At 43.6% G+C, this 19442-nt stretch overlaps 1 protein-coding gene across 1 annotated transcript; it reads right to left on the bottom strand.

Annotated features, from left to right (window-relative positions):
• Positions 1-7: 7 nt before the first annotated feature.
• LOC137890591 (laminin subunit beta-1-like) lies at positions 8-17471 on the bottom strand (the record flags this gene model as incomplete). The annotated part of the gene is made up of 22 exons (XM_068734732.1): positions 8-337; positions 1585-1681; positions 1757-1974; positions 2083-2307; positions 3532-3695; positions 4363-4594; positions 4925-5068; positions 6820-7021; positions 7407-7527; positions 7850-7977; positions 8726-8884; positions 9086-9221; positions 10854-10933; positions 11305-11417; positions 12429-12605; positions 13112-13300; positions 14360-14480; positions 14632-14834; positions 14933-14996; positions 15145-15333; positions 16661-16734; positions 17333-17471. Coding segments are annotated over 22 exons (3505 nt in total), but the record flags the coding sequence as incomplete, so codon positions are not given.
• Between the last annotated feature and the right edge of the window lie 1971 nt (positions 17472-19442).

Raw genomic sequence — 19442 nt, forward strand, 5'->3', positions numbered from 1 at the left:
AGTGGTTGAGAGGCTGGGTTCTGGTTCAGGATGACCCAGATGTCGGCGACACTCCTCTCCATGCTGTCGATGGACTTCTTGTATGGTCCGCTGACTCCGCTGGCTTTCACGGCGTTGACCTTGTTGACGAGGCGGTGCGTCTGATTGGTCAACTGACCGATGACGTTGTCCCAGTCGGCGAAGCACTGGTGGCAGCGGTGGCAGTCGGGGAAGGTTCCAGAGAAGCCGCGGCTGCAGACGTCGCAGCGCGGGCCGGAAACTCCGTCCACACAGACGCAGTGACCACTGCCTTTATTACACTGCTGCTCCGAGATACCGCGAGGATCACAGTCACACGCTGAGACAGAAACACATTCAGGGTTAGAAATTCACACCTGAAACCACACCCACCAGTGATGTCACAGAGTCCTGGAGTACATCACAGTGTATCATGGTTTTCTGTGGTTTAACCAGCTGTGAACAACATTTACAGATAATAATTGAAGTCACTAGTCAGAGAGTCACTAGGTACCCAAACCCGTCCACGGTAACCAAATCTAACCATGAGGACTCACATACAGACTCACTATCAACGAGAACTGAGACTGAAGGGAGACAGAGTCTGAACTGAAGGTATGCTCACAGTTTACTAGACTGAGGACAGGAAATGAGGAATGGTGGTCTAAAGTCAGACTCAAACCAGGTTCAAAAAAAGTTTAGTGTGTCTTCAGAAGTCTGTTTCATAAAGAGACACATATATGGTGGTTTAATTAAACACAGACACACAAACTGTCCAACTTCCTGTGAGGGTGTGTGTGTGTGTGTGTGTGTGTGTGTGTGTGTGTGTGTGTGTGTGTGTGTGTGTGTGTGACATCTGGTTTGCATTTAACACAGTTGAAACTCCTTCAAGCTGCAGAAACAACAAAACTGATTCAAACTGAGATGTAACTGTCTGTTTGTTGATGGTTTGTTTCATGTTCAGAGAGACAGTTTGTGGTGTTAGACGTGTACCCCCCCCCCCCCCCTCAGAAGGTCCAGTTTCTGACCTTCAGCTCTGCTTCACACTAACAAAGCCTCTTTGTGGATTTCAGGAATATTTGGAGGATAAGACAGATCTCTGGTCTTGTCTCCATGGCGACGGAACCGTCGGGCCTCAGGGAACATCTGGACTTAATATAAGTCACAGCAGACCGCAGCAGAGGATGCTTGGGTCAGGAATGTTCCCACGATGCATTGAGGCAGCGGCTGAACGACTGTGTTCGTCAAATTTAAACTTTTGTCCTTCACATTCACAATAAAATGAATAATATAGATAACAGAACGTGGAGAACGTACCGTGACACTGGACTTACTATAGATAACAGAATGTGGTGAACATACCGTGACACTGGACCTACTATTAATAACAGAATGTGGTGAACATACCGTGACACTGGACCTACTATTAATAACAGAATGTGGTGAACGTACCGTGACACTGGACCTACTATTAATAACAGAATGTGGTGAACATACCGTGACACTGGACCTACTATTAATAACAGAATGTGGTGAACGTACCGTGACACTGGACCTACTATTAATAACAGAATGTGGTGAACATACCGTGACACTGGACCTCTGGGTCTCCCCAGAACAGCTCTTTACACTCGCTGCATGTTCTTCCCCCGAAGCCGGGCTGACAGGAACACTGACCGCTGATCTGTGGACCAAACAAAGTGTGACCACGAGCTGCTGGACGAACCAAGACTAAACGTTCACATCGTAACCTCCTCACCTCGTTGCAGGACGTCCCGTACGAGTGTTTGGAGTCGCAGGCGCAGGCCTGACAGCCGCGGCCGCTCGCCATGTTCCACGTGTCGGGCGCACAGCGGTCGCAGTGTTGCCCGATGACGTCGGGGAGGCAGCGACACTGACCACTGATGAGGTCGCAGTGACAATCGCCGGGTGACGGACAGCTGGAGGAGTCGCTGCCCAGCTGGTTACAAACACACTCTGTGGACCAGAAGAGTTCAATCTGGATTCAGGACCAGACTTCATTAAGACTTGATCCACATTTGGATCAATCAAGAGCATTTCAAGGAGTAAACCCGGTGAACTCACTCCTACAGTCCTGCAGCAGGGCGTTGCCGTAGTAGCCGTGCTTGCAGCTCTGGCAGGCGTTGCCCTCGCTGTGGTAAAGGCAACGCAGACACTCGCCGGTTCGGGCATCACAGGATTCCGGGTCCAACATGTCGATGTTGCTGTTGCACTGACAGGGCTGACACTGCCCCCCCACATCCCCAGGGTTTCCATGGTAACCAGGTGAGCATTCGTCACAGCGAGAACCTGCAGAGAGAAGGAGGCGGGTTTACAGACATCGTTCACTTTTAATTTCTATTTCCATCTGCTGACAGTGAATTGTTTCATGTTCAATCAATTCACTTTTATTACTTCGACTGTTACAGTTCAGCTGCTTTCAGCGTTTACACTTCATTTAACTCTGACTGACAGCAAAGACTACATTTCAGCTGCTTTTATCTTTTGATATACAAATGATACTTTAAGTTTGAAACTAAATATTACATTTCTTCATTGCTTTTAGTTCCTCAAACCTCTCACACACACACACACACACACAAGAGTTAAATGAACCTGTTTACAATGTTTAAACCTGTGGTCTAAGTCTATTCTAATATTATTATTCTATTTCATCACTGAAGCTTTATCTTAAGTCTAGAAACATTGAACCCTGACAGCCAATCAGAAACTTGTGTTATCGAGCTGCAGTTCCATAACTTTAAGTATAGTAATAAACAGTGAAATATTTCCAGACTGTTGTGGAAACGATGGGAGAAAGTTTGTGTCTCATTTCCTGCTGTAATTACAGAGACGCATCACATTCCTGCTCTCAGTCTGTTTACATCACACTGGATCACTCCTCTTAAATGAAGACCGTTTGTCTCCACAAAGCAGCTGTTTGACTCATGAAAACTAAACAGAACCAGAACAAACTGTAACTATTCTGATTCATTGTCACATCTGCAGTTTCTTTATTCTGTTTCTGCTTTAACACAAAAAGATTTCTTCATAAGGAAATCAAAGTGATGAAAGGGTTGAACAAAAAGCATTGGTATGTTTTAAATGCATCTCTTTATCACTTGTACCGACTTCAACTTCTGTGTTTTACTTCTGTATCCATCTCAGAGTTAACAAAGTTTGTCTCAGAGTTAATAAAGTTGTGACCAGCTGTGTTAAAGATTTTTATCTCTGTACAGTTTTCACCACGTTAATAAAAATCTAAACTCAATGTTAATAAAGTTTAGATTGTACCTCTGTGTAGAACTCAATGTTAATAAAGTTTAGATTGTACCTTTGTGTAGAACTCAGTGTTAATAAAGTTTAGATTGTACCTTTGTGTAGAACTCAATGTTAATAAAGTTTAGATTGTACCTTTGTGTAGAACTCAGTGTTAATAAAGTTTAGATTGTACCTCTGTGTAGAACTCAGAGTTAATAAAGTTTAGATTGTACCTTTGTGTAGAACTCAGTGTTAATAAAGTTTAGATTGTACCTCTGTATCCAGTGTTGCAGACGCAGACGGCCTGCTGGGAGTCGTCACCACGGTAACAACTTCCTGCAAACTGCCGCAGGCTGCCGGGTCCATTGGGACACATGCAGGGACGACAGTGATCACCTGACCCCAACACTGGGTCCCCATAGTAACCATCCAGACACCTGAAGTAAAAGAGAGTAAGTGATGAGGGAAAGTTATTGATTCATCATCAGACCTCATTACTAAGACTGCTCTGCAACTAGTCCCCAATCCTCTGCAACTAGTCCCCAATCCTCTGCAACTAGTCCCCAATCCTCTGCAACTAGTCCCAAACCCTCTGCAACTAGTCCCCAATCCTCTGCAACTAGTCCCCAACCCTCTGCAACTAGTCCTCAATCATCTGCAACTAGTCCTAGTCCTCAGACCTCTGCGACAAGTCCCCAGTCCTCTGCAACTAGTACTCAGACCTCTTCAACTAGTTGCAACTACTACTAAGAACACCACAATTAGTCCCCAGACCCCTTCAACTTATACTCAGGCCTCTGCAATTAGTCTCAGACAGCTAGTCCCAGACCTCTGCAGCTTGTCCCCAGACAATTCCAGAATCTCACTCTTCAAGTTTTCCAACACTACCCGTCTGTGTTCACTAAATTGGCTCTCTGCTGGACCTCAAACCCAGCTCAAAACATTGGTTCTGGTCTACAGGACAACAAAAGGAACCATTGCTTCCTACCTTCATGCCTGGTGAAAACCTACGCTCCTCTGTCATCGGAGGATTTCCTGCCCGTCACACCGAGGTGCTCAACTCGTAAAAAAGTCAAGCCAAATGTCATCACAGGTGTAACTCACCTGTCACAGGTGTGTCCAGTGCTGTGGTCCCGGCAGTTGGTGCAGCGTCCGGTGTCGGGGTCGCAGTCGTCGGTGTGTCCGTTGCAGGAGCAACGTCGGCAGGTGGGGAAGCCCCAGTGACCCGGCAGACAGCGATCACACTGCCGACCGTACGCTCCCAGAACACAGACACACTGACCAGTCAGCTGATTGCAGAATGAACTCTGTGAACCCTGAGGGTCACAGGCACATGCTGCAAAAACAAAAACAAAAACCAGCCTGTATATACTTTATGTTCATCACTGTAGGAAACAGACAATATAGAGGTATCATCAGGAGACCAAGCACAATGTCATATCATTATTATTAAAAGCTTGGTCCTCAGACAAATCAAAGACACTGAAACATCTGGATCTACAGTCACATAATGATAACAATCTGGAGTATCTTTTTCACCCACAACATTTCTCTGGAAGTCACTAAAAGCACATTTACAGTATATATTCACAAGTCATAAACAAGTATATTTTGATGATTATAATCAGAATGTTTTGATTATAAGTCATGTGTTCAGGGCTCTGACCTCTGCAGCCGTTGGGTCCGAACTGGAACGTACTCTGAGCACATCGGTCACAGTTCCTGCCGACCACGTTGGGGCGACACTGACACTGACCCCCGCTGGGATCACACACGGTGCTGAGGGAGCCCTGAGGATCACAATGGCATTCTGGGAAATGGAGTCCAACACGAGAGACATGTTAGACAACCGACAAGCTTCAACAGTACAAGAAAACAATGCATACTCTACAGCTCCTGTCTTAGAGAGTGACAATGACAGATTTATGAACCAGAAGGTCTAAAGAAATTTGAAGAACGTGAAGAAGAAACTAGTCGAGTCTTGTTCAGGAAGTCGTGGATTAACATGACGGAAACATTAGCGATCACCAATGACAACAGGAAAGAAAGAAGAAGTAATTAAGCTGAAGTGTAAATTCACAGAAAATTCTAGTGGCTGCATGTTGGACTAGTTAAGCTGCAGAGTAGAAGACCTGAGAAGTGGATGTCACAGTAGACTAGTCCAGATCAGATGAATGCATGAATGAGAATTTCTACATCTGACTGTTTGAAATGGGCGAACTCTGGCGAAGAAAGCTGCTTGAGTCATGTGTTTGATGTGTGCTACAAGAGTCAACAGTGACGCGCAGATTTCTAACTGTAGAATTTGGAGTAATGATACTGCTGTCAAAGCGAGAGTGAGATTGACTAAGTTAGAGCGTCGCCTGTCAGCAGCAAGGTTATAATAGATTAACATTTTCATTTTAGTAGAAGCTAGTTTTCAGAGTGCGTTAGCTGGTTTCAGTTATTTCCAGAGATGAATTTAGGCCAGTACAGTCCGGCACTCTGTACCACTAAAAGATTCAGTACGTGTACCGAGTAAACACATGTACATCAACCCGTCACGATCGCATTTCATACAAGAAAACACATCTGTTAACATTAAGTCAACATACAGTTAGTAACCTCCGACAAGAAGGTCCTATTTTCTGTTTGTTTGTACAAGCATTGGGCTACAGTATGCTTCATTTTCATTAACATTAATCATTAACAATCCTCAAGTCGGAACCCGCTCAGGTACTCTGTTCACTACCCGCTCAGGTACTCTGTTCACTACCCGCTCAGGTACTCTGTTCTCTACCTGCTCAGGTACTCTGTTTTATACCTGCTCAGGTACTCTGTTCTCTACCCGCTCAGGTACTTTGTTCACTACCTGTTCAGGTACTTTGTTCACTACCCGCTCAGGTACTCTGCTCACTACCTGTTCAGGTACTCTGTTCTCTACCCGTTCAGGTACTCTGCTCACTACCTGTTCAGGTATTCTGCTCACTACCTGTTCAGGTATTCTGCTCACTACCTGTTCAGGTATTCTGCTCACTACCCGCTCAGGTACTCTGTTCTCTACCTGTTCAGGTACTTTGTTCACTACCTGTTCAGGTATTCTGCTCACTACATGTTCAGGTATTCTGCTCACTACCTGTTCAGGTACTCTGTATTCTACCCGCTCAGGTACATTACATTACTTGTAGGTAGGGTTAGGTAGTGTACTACAGGTAGTGTACAGAGTATACAGAGAGAATATTGGACTTCCATTCATTAGGTGACACCAACAATAAGACTCTGGATGAATCATGCTGTTCTGTAACTGCTGGCTGTGGAGATGAGTCATATTGATAATGTTGTTTATTAATCTTCTGATCACAGTGAGATTATTAAGGTGGAGTTTAATCATAAACTTGTTTTTAAATTCTCTTATTTGTTTGTCACCATATTTTATTGTAAATTTTCATATTTGTATTATATTTTATTTAAGTCATACTTTTGCACTGTGTTTTACTGTTATGCACCAAATCACCGAGCCAACTTCCTCGTAAGTGTAACATACTCAATGAACAGTGTGTGATTCTGAAGGTGGACTCGTACCTTTCGCTCCCTGGTGCAACATGGCTGAGATGCTGAAGATGAAGTTCCTGCAGATGTCGGTCATCTGAGACTTGATCACACTCTGGCTGTTCTCCAGACAACGGTAACGCTGAAAAGTTTCCCAACCGCTGTTCCCACTGGAGTCTCCTCCTTCTGAGGCCGAGAAGATCTCCAGGTTCTTACAGTGAGGCATCAACACGATCTGAGGATGAAGAAAGCCATGAGACTGACTGAAAGCTCAGGTTTCTTCATGTCCAGGTTTGATCCCTGGTCAGAGTACGTTTACATATCAATCCTCCTGACTGAAGAACTTCTACTGAAGTTGAGGTTCTGAATGTCATCAGATACATATGTTTATAAAGAGTATTAAACAGAAGATACTGTGAAGTAACTCATCACTTTCTAAGCTGCAATAAAGCTGATTCTGATAGGAAGAAAACACATTTAATTTGTTTTAGTTGTTTCAAATGGAATCATCGTCTGGTTCCAGCTCTTTTATTGATCATCTTTTAAAAGCATCATTGCTAACATCATTAATAACATGAATGCGTTGTCAGTGTTTGAAGATCACATTGAAGTATCCTCACCGAGTCAATGAGCGTATATGGAGACTGGACGTCACTGAGGGCCGAGTACAGAGGCAGACTGAGGCGGACTGTGTAGTTCAGACCAGACTCGAAACAAACTGGTCTGGGAAGAGCCACATACCTGAGGGGACAGACAGGAAACAGTGAAACCATCAATTCATGACTGAAGAAGAAGAAGAAGAAGAAGAAGAAGAAGAAGAAGAAGAAAAGCTCAGGTTGGTCTTCTTCTTCCTTTAAAACATTTTGTGTTCGTGAAATTCTCTTTTCACTCAAAGAGAAAATGAATTTGACATTTGAACATGTTCTTTGTGGCATGCTTGTGGAATAAAAACAATCAAAGACAGTCTCCTCTCAAACAACTCCAGGAGAAGTGGAGTCTGGTTCTAGTTCCCTACAGGTTTGTTCTGACCAACGTTTATCGATACATTTATTAAAAATGTTACCGTGAGCCGGGGTGGAGTGATATCATCTGGTGGTCGTCATCTGGCACCGTGTTGACACAGCGACTGTCTGCTCTGATTGGTCCAGGTCTCATCACCGTCATCAGAACCTCCTCCCATTGGTCAGGTAGCTTCAGGGCCAACAAACACGTCTCAGGTTTAAACTTTGTCTTTTTTTCCATCGCTTCTTCACTATGATTATGAGTATTATGACAGTATATTATCACAACTATCACTATAATTAGGAGTATGACCCCCTTTTTTCTGTCCGGTGTGCTTTGCTTTATTGCAAACACACAATATCTATCTATTTACATTACAGTCATTTAGCAGACACTTTTATCCAAAGCGACTTACAATTCAGTATCTATCTACACACCGTAGACGCAGCTACGGGAGCAATTTTTGGGGTGAAGAGTCCTTGCTCAAGGACACATTGACATGAGACTGGCAGAGCAGGAGCCGGGGATCGAACCGCTGACCCTCTGATTGTAAGGCGGCCCTGCTCTCCACAGTCACCCCCTAACTAACTAACTAACTAACTAACTAACTAACTAACTAACTTCTGTGTGTCGACTTCTGGACTTGATCTGATCTGAGGGGATTGATCCAGGTTCTAGTCCACAGTATGGACCATCTATTGCATCCTTGCATGGTAGCTCCTCCCATCAGTATGTGAATGGGTGAATGATGACATGTAGCGTTAAAGCGCTTTGGGTGATCAGAAAGCTAGAAAAGAGATACAAGTACAGTCCATTTACTATTTAATGTGTGCGTTATTAACTTCACAATGTCTCTCTATCTGAGAGTGATGTCAGCATCCAGTCAGCATGCTTTATGTTCTGGTGGTGGGCGAGGCTACACCTCACAGTCTCCTACCTGAGGCTCATAGCGGATCAGGATGTCGTACTCCATGGAGTGGGGGATGTTGTCCACAGAGAACTCCAGGAAGGCCCCCTCTGGGACATTGACGAGGCCGATACCGGTCCAGGTGGGACTGCGATCCAGGGGGTGGGGTCTTGGGACCACTGTGACCCCCTACAGAGATAAGATGAAGACATGAAAATGGATGAAACAACATTTGACAAGCTCACATGTGGTACATACATACATACATACATACATACATACATACATATAATAATCACGGTCTATTTGGAGAGTGGCACAAACTTTATAATGGATAAAAGATGGAGGTAGTCTGCAGCAGACTGATCTGGAGGTTAAAAGACGACTCACAGGTCCAAACTTGGCGTCCTCTGCCTCGTAGGTGTAGTGATCCAGAGCGATGAAGTAGAATCCAGACTCCACCTGATTGCAGCGTCGACCGAACATATGATCTCTGCAAACGCACTGACCGCTCACCTGATCACACCTGCAGGACGACAAACGAAGAAGAAAAGACAGAATGGAAACCGTAAACAACAGGAAGGAAACTGAAGAAAGTAAGGACGGGATGATGGGCAGTAAGAACACCAGAACTGCTACAGAACCATAGAAAGACCCAGATTTAAACTACATCTGATCAGCTCCACTAAGTGGACCTCAGAAAACTGTTCATCACTTCATGAATGTGACCATTCACCTACATGCCATTTACCCAGGACCAAACCCGGGACCAAACCCAGGTCCCTCTGGCGACCGAGCTCACCACCACACCAGCGTGCAGCTCATCCTCAGACATGTTAACAGTATTGGTAGAAATCCACACAGCACACTGCTAACAGCTGCTAGCTGTGATGTGGATGAAGAAGCACGAGATGAAAGAAATCACTGGAAATTGACTTTGAAGGAAAAACTTGAGCTAAAAAGGTACAAACGCATATTTCAAGCAACAAGGACAAATAAACCTTAGTGTACTATTTGGTGGTATTAATAATTATTTAGACAATAATTAAATGACCTGGTCACTGAGAACAGCCTCATGGAAATAATATTGAACTATTTTCTGTTGTATAAGGAAACTAAAAAATAAATTCCGTAAAGCAAGTCATTCTATGAATGTGATTTTCACGCACAACCATCTCCAGTGTTCACAGAGAACGGTCCTAAAAGAGAAGATGTCCAGTGAGCGGCAGTTGTGTGGACGAAGATGCCTTGTTGATGTCAGAGGTGAGAGGAGGATGGGCAGAGTCGAGATGATAGAAAGGCAACAGTAACTCAAACAACCACTCGTTACAACCAAGGTCTGCAGAACACATCTCTGAACGCACAACATGTGGAACCTTGAAGCAGACGGGCTACAGCAGCAGAAGACCACACCGGGTCCACTCCTGTCAGCTAAGAACAGGAAACTGAGGCTGCAATTCACACAGGCTCACCAAAATTGGACAATAGAAGATTGGAAAAACGTTGCCTGGTCTGACGAGTCTCAAATTCAGCTGCAACATTCAGATGGTCGCGTCAGAATTTGGCGTAAACAACATGAAAGCATGGATCCATGCTGCCTTGTATCAACAGTTCAGGCTGCTGCTGGTGGTGGTGTAATGGTGGAGGGGGTATTTTTTTGGCAAACTTTGGGCCCCTTAGTACCAACTGAGCATTGTTTAAACTCCACGGCGTCCCTGAGTACTGTTGCTGACCGTGTCCATCCCTTTATGACCACAGTGGACCATCTTCTGATGGATACCTCCAGCAGGATAATGCACCATGTCACAAAGCTCAAATCATCTCAAACTGGATTCTTGAACATGACGATGAGTCCACTGTACGCACATGGCCTCCACAGTCACCACATCTCAATCCAATAGAGCACCTTTGGGATGTGGTGGAACGGGAGATTCGCATCACTGATGTGCAGCCGACAAATCTGCAGCAACTGCGTGATGCTATCGTGTCAACATGGAGCAACATCTGTGAGGAACGTTTCCAACACCTTGTTGAATCTATGCTACAAAGAATTAAGGCAGTTCTGAAGGCAAAAGGGGTCCAACCCGGTACTAGCAAGGTGTACCTAACAAAGTGGCCGGTGAGTGTGTTGGATGTGTTTAACCAGGACTAAACTTACTGGTTGTTGACGGCTCCTCCGAAGTCACAGTCACATGGTCTGCAGCCGTCCATATCGTTACTGAGACCCCAGTGTTCAGACTGAAAACACACACACACACACACACACACACACACACACACACACACACACACACACACACACACACACACACACACACACACACACACACACACAACTATATATAATAATAATAATAATAATAAGTCTTTTTTAGAGAGTAGCACAAACTTATAATCAATCAAAGATGGAGGTAGTCTGCAGCAGACTGTAATCTGGAGATCTGGTTGGTTTGTGTTACCAGTCAAATAAATAATAAAGACAGTATCATCAGCATAATGATGCACATTGAAATATTCATACAGGAAAGAAATATCAGTCAAGCGGTCAGACTGGACCAGGATCAGGACTGTGGTCTCACGGTTTTATAACAGTAAATGTGTGTTCTCACCACACACTGCTCACAGTCTCGTCCTGTCACCAGACGTTTACAGAAACAACTTCCTGTTTCACTGTTGCAGGGATTTCCACCAGGAAGAGTTCCCAGAGGACTGCAGGTACACGCTGGAACACAGTAAGAGTACACATGATGAGAAAAACTATAGTACACATACTGCAAGACTGTAACCATACTATCCTCTCCTGTGAGTCTGGAAGTCTGTCATACTTCCTGTCATCCAGGAACCCAAACCTGTGTGTGAGTGCAGGTGTGTGTATTTGTGTGCAGGTGTTGTGTGTATTTGTGTGCAGGTGTTGTGTATATTTGTGTGCAGGTGTTGTGTACATTTGTGTGCAGGTGTTGTGTACATTTGTGTGCAGGTGTTGTGTACATTTGTGTGCAGGTGTTGTGTGTATTTGTGTGCAGGTGTTGTGTATATTTGTGTGCAGGCAGGTGTTGTGTATATTACTGTGCAGGTGTTGTGTGTATTTGTGTGCAGGTGTTGTGTGTATGACTGTGCAGGTGTTGTGTGTATTTGTGAGCAGGTGTTGTGTGTATTTGTGTGCAGGTGTTGTGTTTATTTGTGTGCAGGTGTTGTGTTTATTTGTGTGCAGGTGTTGTGTGTATTTGTGTGCAGGTGTTGTGTGTATTTGTGTGCAGGTGTTGTGTATATTTGTGTGCAGGTGTTGTGTGTATTACTGTGCAGGTGTTGTGTGTATTTGTGTGCAGGTGTTGTGTGTATTTGTGAGCAGGTGTTGTGTGTATTTGTGTGCAGGTGTTGTGTATATTTGTGTGCAGGTGTTGTGTGTATTACTGTGCAGGTGTTGTGTGTATTTGTGTGCAGGTGTTGTGTGTATTTGTGAGCAGGTGTTGTGTGTATTTGTGTGCAGGTGTTGTGTGTATTTGTGTGCAGGTGTTGTGTGTATTTGTGTGCAGGTGTTGTGTGTATTTGTGTGCAGGTGTTGTGTGTATTTGTTTGCAGGTGTTGTGTGTATTTGTGTGCGGGTGTTGTGTGTATTTGTGTGCGGGTGTTGTGTGTATTTGTGTGCGGGTGTTGTGTGTATTTGTGTGCAGGTGTTGTGTGTATTTGTGTGCGGGTGTTGTGTGTATTTGTGTGCAGGTGTTGTGTGTCGTACCCGTGCAGCCTTCAGGCTCGTTACTCATCCGGTAGTGAGCCTGTTTGCAGCGCTCGCATCGTTCTCCTTCCACGTTGACTTTACAGCGACACTGACCAGCAATCAAACCGGCTCGAACGTCCGTCATTCCGTCACATATTCCTCCGTTCAGTGAACCCAGAGCATCACAGTTACAGGCTACGGAAACACACGCAGGACAAAATGCATTGTGAGGAGGAAAAAAACGGTTTAAATAAACACTTCCTATTTTATAAAGTCACGATACCGATTATTTAAACAACTTACAGAACTGTTAATATCAGATCTGTTGAAATGAATTAGTGGCGGTTAATTCAGTCCTGCAGGAGGAGGGAATGCAATCAATCAACCTTCATTGTCCCTGAGGAGCAACCCTAACCCTGGTCAGGTGACATCATCTCAATTAACAGTAATGATTTTTTTTATTTTAATTTTAAAGGCTTTTTATAGTAATCTCATTGGAATGAAGACCAACACAAACGCTGCGTTTCAATATTTTGAAGTGCTGCTGAAGAATCTGGGTTAGTCTGTTCAGTCTTTTTAAACATTTGATACTGTCAATCATGACATCCTGCTGACATCCAAATGAACCAAAGGAAGTTTCTCTTTCTCTCTAGAAGCGGTTTACATTGCTGTCAGTATTCTGTCTTAAGGTCTGGACTCACATTGACAGATGTTGGGGTCTCTGACGTCCCTCTCTGGATGTTGGTAGTAAAACGGTTTACACCGCTCACAGTTGTGTCCGTCCGTGTTGTGCTGACAGTTGTCACAGACTCCTCCGCTGATGTTTCCTGAAGCCATGAATGCGGCCACGTCAAAGTGACATGAGGAGGAGTGCTGGTTACAGTTGCACTCTACAGACACCACAGAAGAAGAAAAGATGAGATATCAGTCAGAGTTAGCTGTAGACAGACGTCAAGTTAAACAGATCTCTAATCTGATAGTTGCAGCTGTTGTTTCAGACGCAGGTGATGATGATTGATCATTGATCAGATTGAATATGAATTCATAAAAAAAGGATTGAAACAGAACCTGAACAGACACAGTTCAGAAACACAAACAGGACCTCATGTATAAGTTTAGTACTGCTGTCCAACCTTTTGGCATAGTACCAGTTCACCAGACACCAGCAGAGACCGGGTTTCTACAAGAAGCTCCAGTAACTCCATGATGAGCCAATGTTGATGCACTTATTGTAAGTCGCTTTGGATAAAAGCGTCTGCTAAATGACTGTAATGTAATGTAATGTAATGTAATGAGTGAAAATCAGTGAAGCAAATTCTTTGCATTAAGGTTTTGTTTACCGCCTCGCCATCAAATGTAATCTGGTCAAATGTAGTTTTGGTGATGAACTTCAATAAATCCAGTAGTTTGAAGGAGATGTTTTCACATGAATATAAAATAGATATTAGAGATGAATTATGAGACTTCCTAACACTAGCTCTAAGCAGCTTATAATATATAATTAAAACTACTCACACCAAGAATGTTTTTAATCAAAGCAAATCTTTAAATAAAAGCACCATCATATGTTTCCTTCTCATCACAATAGATGACTATAACAAGGTAAATGGATACCATTCAGTATTTTGATAGTTAACACTGACACTTCAGGACAGAATGAAATTTGGCACTTAAATGCCAATAATATTATTGTATGCAATTTAAGCAATAAACATGCTGATCTTTATAAAAAGGAAACTAATCAGTTGCTCCAGTTTTTTTTCTCTTTTGCATATTTACTATTGCTCCTCTTTTTTTATCTGAGTACTCGATAAATCAATGGCATAATCACAAGAATACTCCATTACAAAAATGATCAAAAGCTGCAGCCTCAGTTTGTACTGGTTGTTTCCCAGTAGAGAAAAGAAACAGAGGTCAGTAGAAACCTGTATAGACCAGTACAGACTCACTCTTGCAGGCGTTGGTGTTGCGTCCCTCTGCTGGTCTCCACGGCAGGTCGTGGTAGAAATTCTGACACTTTTCACAGTTCAGACCTTTAGTGTGGTGGTTACACATGCAGTGACCATGAACCTGTAGACACACACAGTCACATCTGATCAGAGCTCACCCTACCCCCTATAGGAATCACCCTTCAGAGCTCACCCTACCCCCTATAGGAATCACCCTCCACCCTGTATAGAACTCCCCCTTCAGAGATCACCCTGCCCACTTCAAGACTCACCATGCCCTCACTGGTCTGGCCATCTTCTTGGATCGGGGCACACTCTGAGGCGTGTCCGTAGCAGAAGCAGTTTCCTCGAACCACCATGTCGAAGATGGCGTAATAATACTTCTCTTTGATCTCCATACGAGAGTCCAGCAAGTTATCTCCGAGTGTGTGCAGTCTGGTGAACTTCACCCGCAGGTTGGTGATCTTCAACATGTCTGAACAAAAGATCAATAACAGGTCAGTGATAGATAATACCTAATCACTAATCCCAACAGACCCTATAGTAGTTATTTTCTGGTGTAAAGGAACATACTCTGGATTCTGGGGCTGTAGGGATCATTAATCCTGAACGCCGGGTCCAAAACTCTGAAAATTACCTGGAATCACCAAACGGTAAAAAAAGATGACATCACAGTGACGTCACATCAAGTGTATTATGATATAATTTCTTTTCCTCTGTAACACTGTGGTTACTGGTTACCAAGACCAGCTCTTAGTGAGTACACCCTCAGAGTACTGCAGTACCTCTCCTTCAGTGGACGGCTCGATGTCGGAGTAACGCGAGTCACAGATGACATCATCGACCTTCTGCATTGGTCCCTGGGAAACAGATGGGAAGGAGCTCTCACAGTCGTAGGCAAAGTAACGATAAATCTGCCATGTCTTCCCGAAGTCAGCTGAGCGCTCGATCACCATGGCGGCAGGTCGAAACGTCTGAGGACAAAGAATGTCGAGGTTAGAAAACATACTTGAACTAAATACCATGTTATGATTCTGCTGATCCACCTGAGAATCAACAGTGAGTGATTCACTGTCCAGCCGGCAGTCAGCTGCAGCAGTAACCTAACTAGCCAGTTGGTTTGTTACACAAAACCATCTGAGAAGCCGTCATTGGAAGGGGTCAGGCACTTTCTAAAAAATATGCAGCAGGTGACTGGATGAACGACCTGCTAATCAAACTCCTACTGAAGCGAGTCAGGAGAAGAGCCAAAGTATCTTTTACATGAATGAAGAAATACTCTACCGTTGTCATATAACTGAAGCAATTGCAGCATCTACGCTAACCTCATCCAGAGTCAGTGGCCTCACTGTGTCTTCTCCCATACAGCTAAGCCACATCCGGAACTGTCAGTATCTCCTTGCTGAACGATGATTAGTCCATGCTCTGGCTTGCCAAACACAAATGCATTACTAAAAGTCTGACAAGATGGATTTTGTGTGATATGTGATCCCGTAATTCTGGTGTGATCTCTTGACATAGCAGAAATCCAGCTACCGTTCAAGGTAAGCAGTAACCAGCCTACTGTCGGACCTGCACTCAGCTACAACAGTAACCAGCTTACTGTCAGACCTGCACTCAGTTGAACCAGTAACCAGCCTACTGTCAGACCTGCACTCAGCTACAACAGTAACCAGCCTACTGTCAGACCTGCACTCAGTTGAACCAGTAACCAGCCTACTGTCAGACCTGCACTCAGCTACAACAGTAACCAGTTTACTGTCAGACCTGCACTCAGCTACAACAGTAACCAGCTTACTGTCAGACCTGCACTCAGTTGAACCAGTAACCAGCCTACTGTCAGACCTGCACTCAGCTACAACAGTAACCAGCTTACTGTCAGACCTGCACTAAGCTACAACAGTAACCAGTTTACTGTCAGACCTGCATTCAGCTACAACAGTAACCAGCTTACTGTCAGAGCTGCACTCAGCTACAACAGTAACCAGTTTACTGTCGGACCTGCACTCAGTTGAACCAGTAACCAGCTTACTGTCAGACCTGCACTCAGCTGCACCAGTAACCAGTTTACTGTTGGATCTGTTACTAAACCAAATCTGGTGTGTTTAATGTGTGTCAGTGATGTGAGATGCTGAGTTCAGAGTTCAGGAAAACCACATCCTTTAAACTCCACACCTTATGATGTCTCCAAAGCCACTGAAGACATTAAACAACTTTACGGGTAAAAGTATGAACACTGAGCAGTAAACTGATCTTTGATTACCCAGAATCCCCTGCTGTGTGTATCTGTGTAGAGCTTACCTTGAAGGTCATAATGAGATGTGTGAAGTGAAACTCGGCCTCCAGGTTCAGATGTATAGTGACATTCTCCACACCTGCAGACAGCACAACAGACCGTTACACAAATAGATAATCAATAATCTATACTATAATAAGTATACCGACACAACAGAACATTAGTACACTGATCAATAACAAGCTCTACGTCAATATACATATACTGTATATACACAGGAGACATCAAACAGACATAAATCCAGGTGCAGCCATCTGATTTCCTTGAGCAGGCCCAATGTGACCATAATAAGCAGAGTAATAGTAGAATAGTATTGATCAAGCTGATTATACAAATCTAAGCACATCCTCCCCATCAATACATAACTTACACACGTTACACAAGCTCATAGGCTGTACTGCATTTCCAGGATGATCTGGAGAAAACATAGGCGACGGTTTATTTATTAGCAGCTCGGCTAAATGCAGCCCACCTGAGACTGAGCATAAAATGGAACTCAAAGATGTTTGGACCAGCGGAGCGACACAGGAGAACTTTAGGCTGGAGGTGCGTCAACTTTGTGGACTAAAGAGAGGCTATTTGTTTTTGACCAGATGTTTAATAAAGTTCCCATCTTCTGATCTGTAATCAGTGAATCAGATGGAGGTCGACCCTGGTACATGACTGTGACCTCTCACCGTTCTCAGACTGCCACCAGGTCTTCAGTCTGTTGGGAGCAAACGTGGTGACGACATTCTCGACGCGATGACCGCTGGTTGGACTGCTCAGCTCGTCGTACGCAGTTGAAGAGTCGCAGAAGAAACACTTCTTCTCCTCCTGGTTTATGGAAGACAAGCAGACAGATACATATTATTACTGAGGGACATGTTCAGTATTTGTTAATCATCTTCAATGGTGTCAATATTTACTTTAATTATTATTAACAGATGTATTAATTCTTTCTTAAGCTCCTATGCTTTAACAACACAAGTGTATTGAAAGTGAGACAGAGAGAGTGAGAGGGAGACAGGCGGGGGAGGTTAATAATGAGGTGAATTCCTCAGATTCCTCTGTGGTCTCGGTCACTGGAGATAAGAGGAAACCTTCTGAACACAGATTTTCTGCTTTTGGAAAACAAATGAATTTCCTGTTTGAAACAAATTTTTGAAATATTGCCTTTATTGATTTAATCTCTAATCAAACAAACATTGTCAGACATGCAGTGAGTCACTCACTACATTTTCAAAACTTCATTTTCATGAAGTTATTATTAGGCTTCAGGCCCTGTAGGAGTAAAATGATTATGTTAGGTTTTACTAATGTTTTACTTATGTATTATTTTTTTAATAAAATTAAATGTTTTATGAAGGTGATAACAGACACAGAGGCTGATCTCAGTGCTGCAGCTATAAAGCTGCTTTAGCTGCTATGTTTCATGAGCACAGCAGTGAAACTGAATCATTGTTATGAATTCAGTCTGAACTGTGATCGACTTATCACAGACAGAAAGACAGACAGACAGACAGACAGACAGACAGACAGACAGACAGACAGACAGACAGACAGACAGACAGACAGACACTTTATTCAATTTGTTTGTTACAGCAGATGAAACCAGTGTGCTGATGGTTTCACTGGAACAGGAAGCTCTGTGGTCGATAGAGGTTTGAGTCCTTCAGTCAAAACCAAACAGAATTAAAATCTGATTCGATCTAAAGTAATGGCTTCATACTGAGCATGCTCAGTTTACTCTATCCTTCAGTTTGAAGCCGTCTGTGTGTTCTCCACAGAAACATCTGGACAAACATCTGTCTGCTGTCAGAGCTCAGAGTTTCCTTATAGGGAGGTCATTTACACAGGAAACACTGCAGACTATAACAAACACACACACACACACACACACACACACACACACACACACACACACACACACACACACACACACACACACACACACACACACACACACACACACACACACACATTAACTAAACACAGTGGCCATCCAATCAGAGTTAAGAAGAGACAAAAACACTACAGGGGTTAGTCAGTGTGTGTGTGTGTGTGTGTGTGTGTGTGTGTGTGTGTGTGTGTGTGTGTGTAAAGTCTCCAATAATCCGTTGAGGGTTAGTTTAGTTCGTGAGAAAGAGGGTCTTGGTCAGTTTTTTTACTGGTGTCAAGTTGCAGTTTGGTGCAACATGACCTGTATGTGGTGTTGTTCAGGTGTTGTTTACCTGTATGTGGTGTTGTTTACCTGTATGTGGTGATGTTCAGGTGTTGTTTACCTGTATGTGGTGTTGTTTACCTGTATGTGGTGATGTTCAGGTGTTGTTTACCTGTATGTTGTGTTGTTCAGGTGTTGTTTACCTGTATGTGGTGTTGTTTACCTGTATGTTGTGTTGTTCAGGTGTTGTTTACCTGTATGTGGTGATGTTCAGGTGTTGTTTACCTGTATGTTGTGTTGTTCAAGTGTTGTTTACCTGTATGTGGTGATGTTCAGGTGTTGTTTACCTGTATGTGGTGATGTTCAGGTGTTGTTTACCTGTATGTTGTGTTGTTCAGGTGTTGTTTACCTGTATGTGGTGTTGTTCAGGTGTTGTTTACCTGTATGTGGTGTTGTTCAGGTGTTGTTTACCTGTATGTTGTGTTGTTCAGGTGTTGTTTACCTGTATGTGGTGTTGTTCAGGTGTTGTTTACCTGTATGTGGTGTTGTTCAGGTGTTGTTTACCTGTATGTTGTGTTGTTCAGGTGTTGTTTACCTGTATGTGGTGTTGTTCAGGTGTTGTTTACCTGTATGTTGTGTTGTTC

The sequence above is a fragment of the Cebidichthys violaceus genome, unplaced genomic scaffold, assembly GCF_023349555.1.
Source record: "Cebidichthys violaceus isolate CVI_PGR_0920_01 unplaced genomic scaffold, fCebVio1.0.p SCAF_665, whole genome shotgun sequence".
Classification (NCBI taxonomy): domain Eukaryota; kingdom Metazoa; phylum Chordata; class Actinopteri; order Perciformes; family Stichaeidae; genus Cebidichthys; species Cebidichthys violaceus.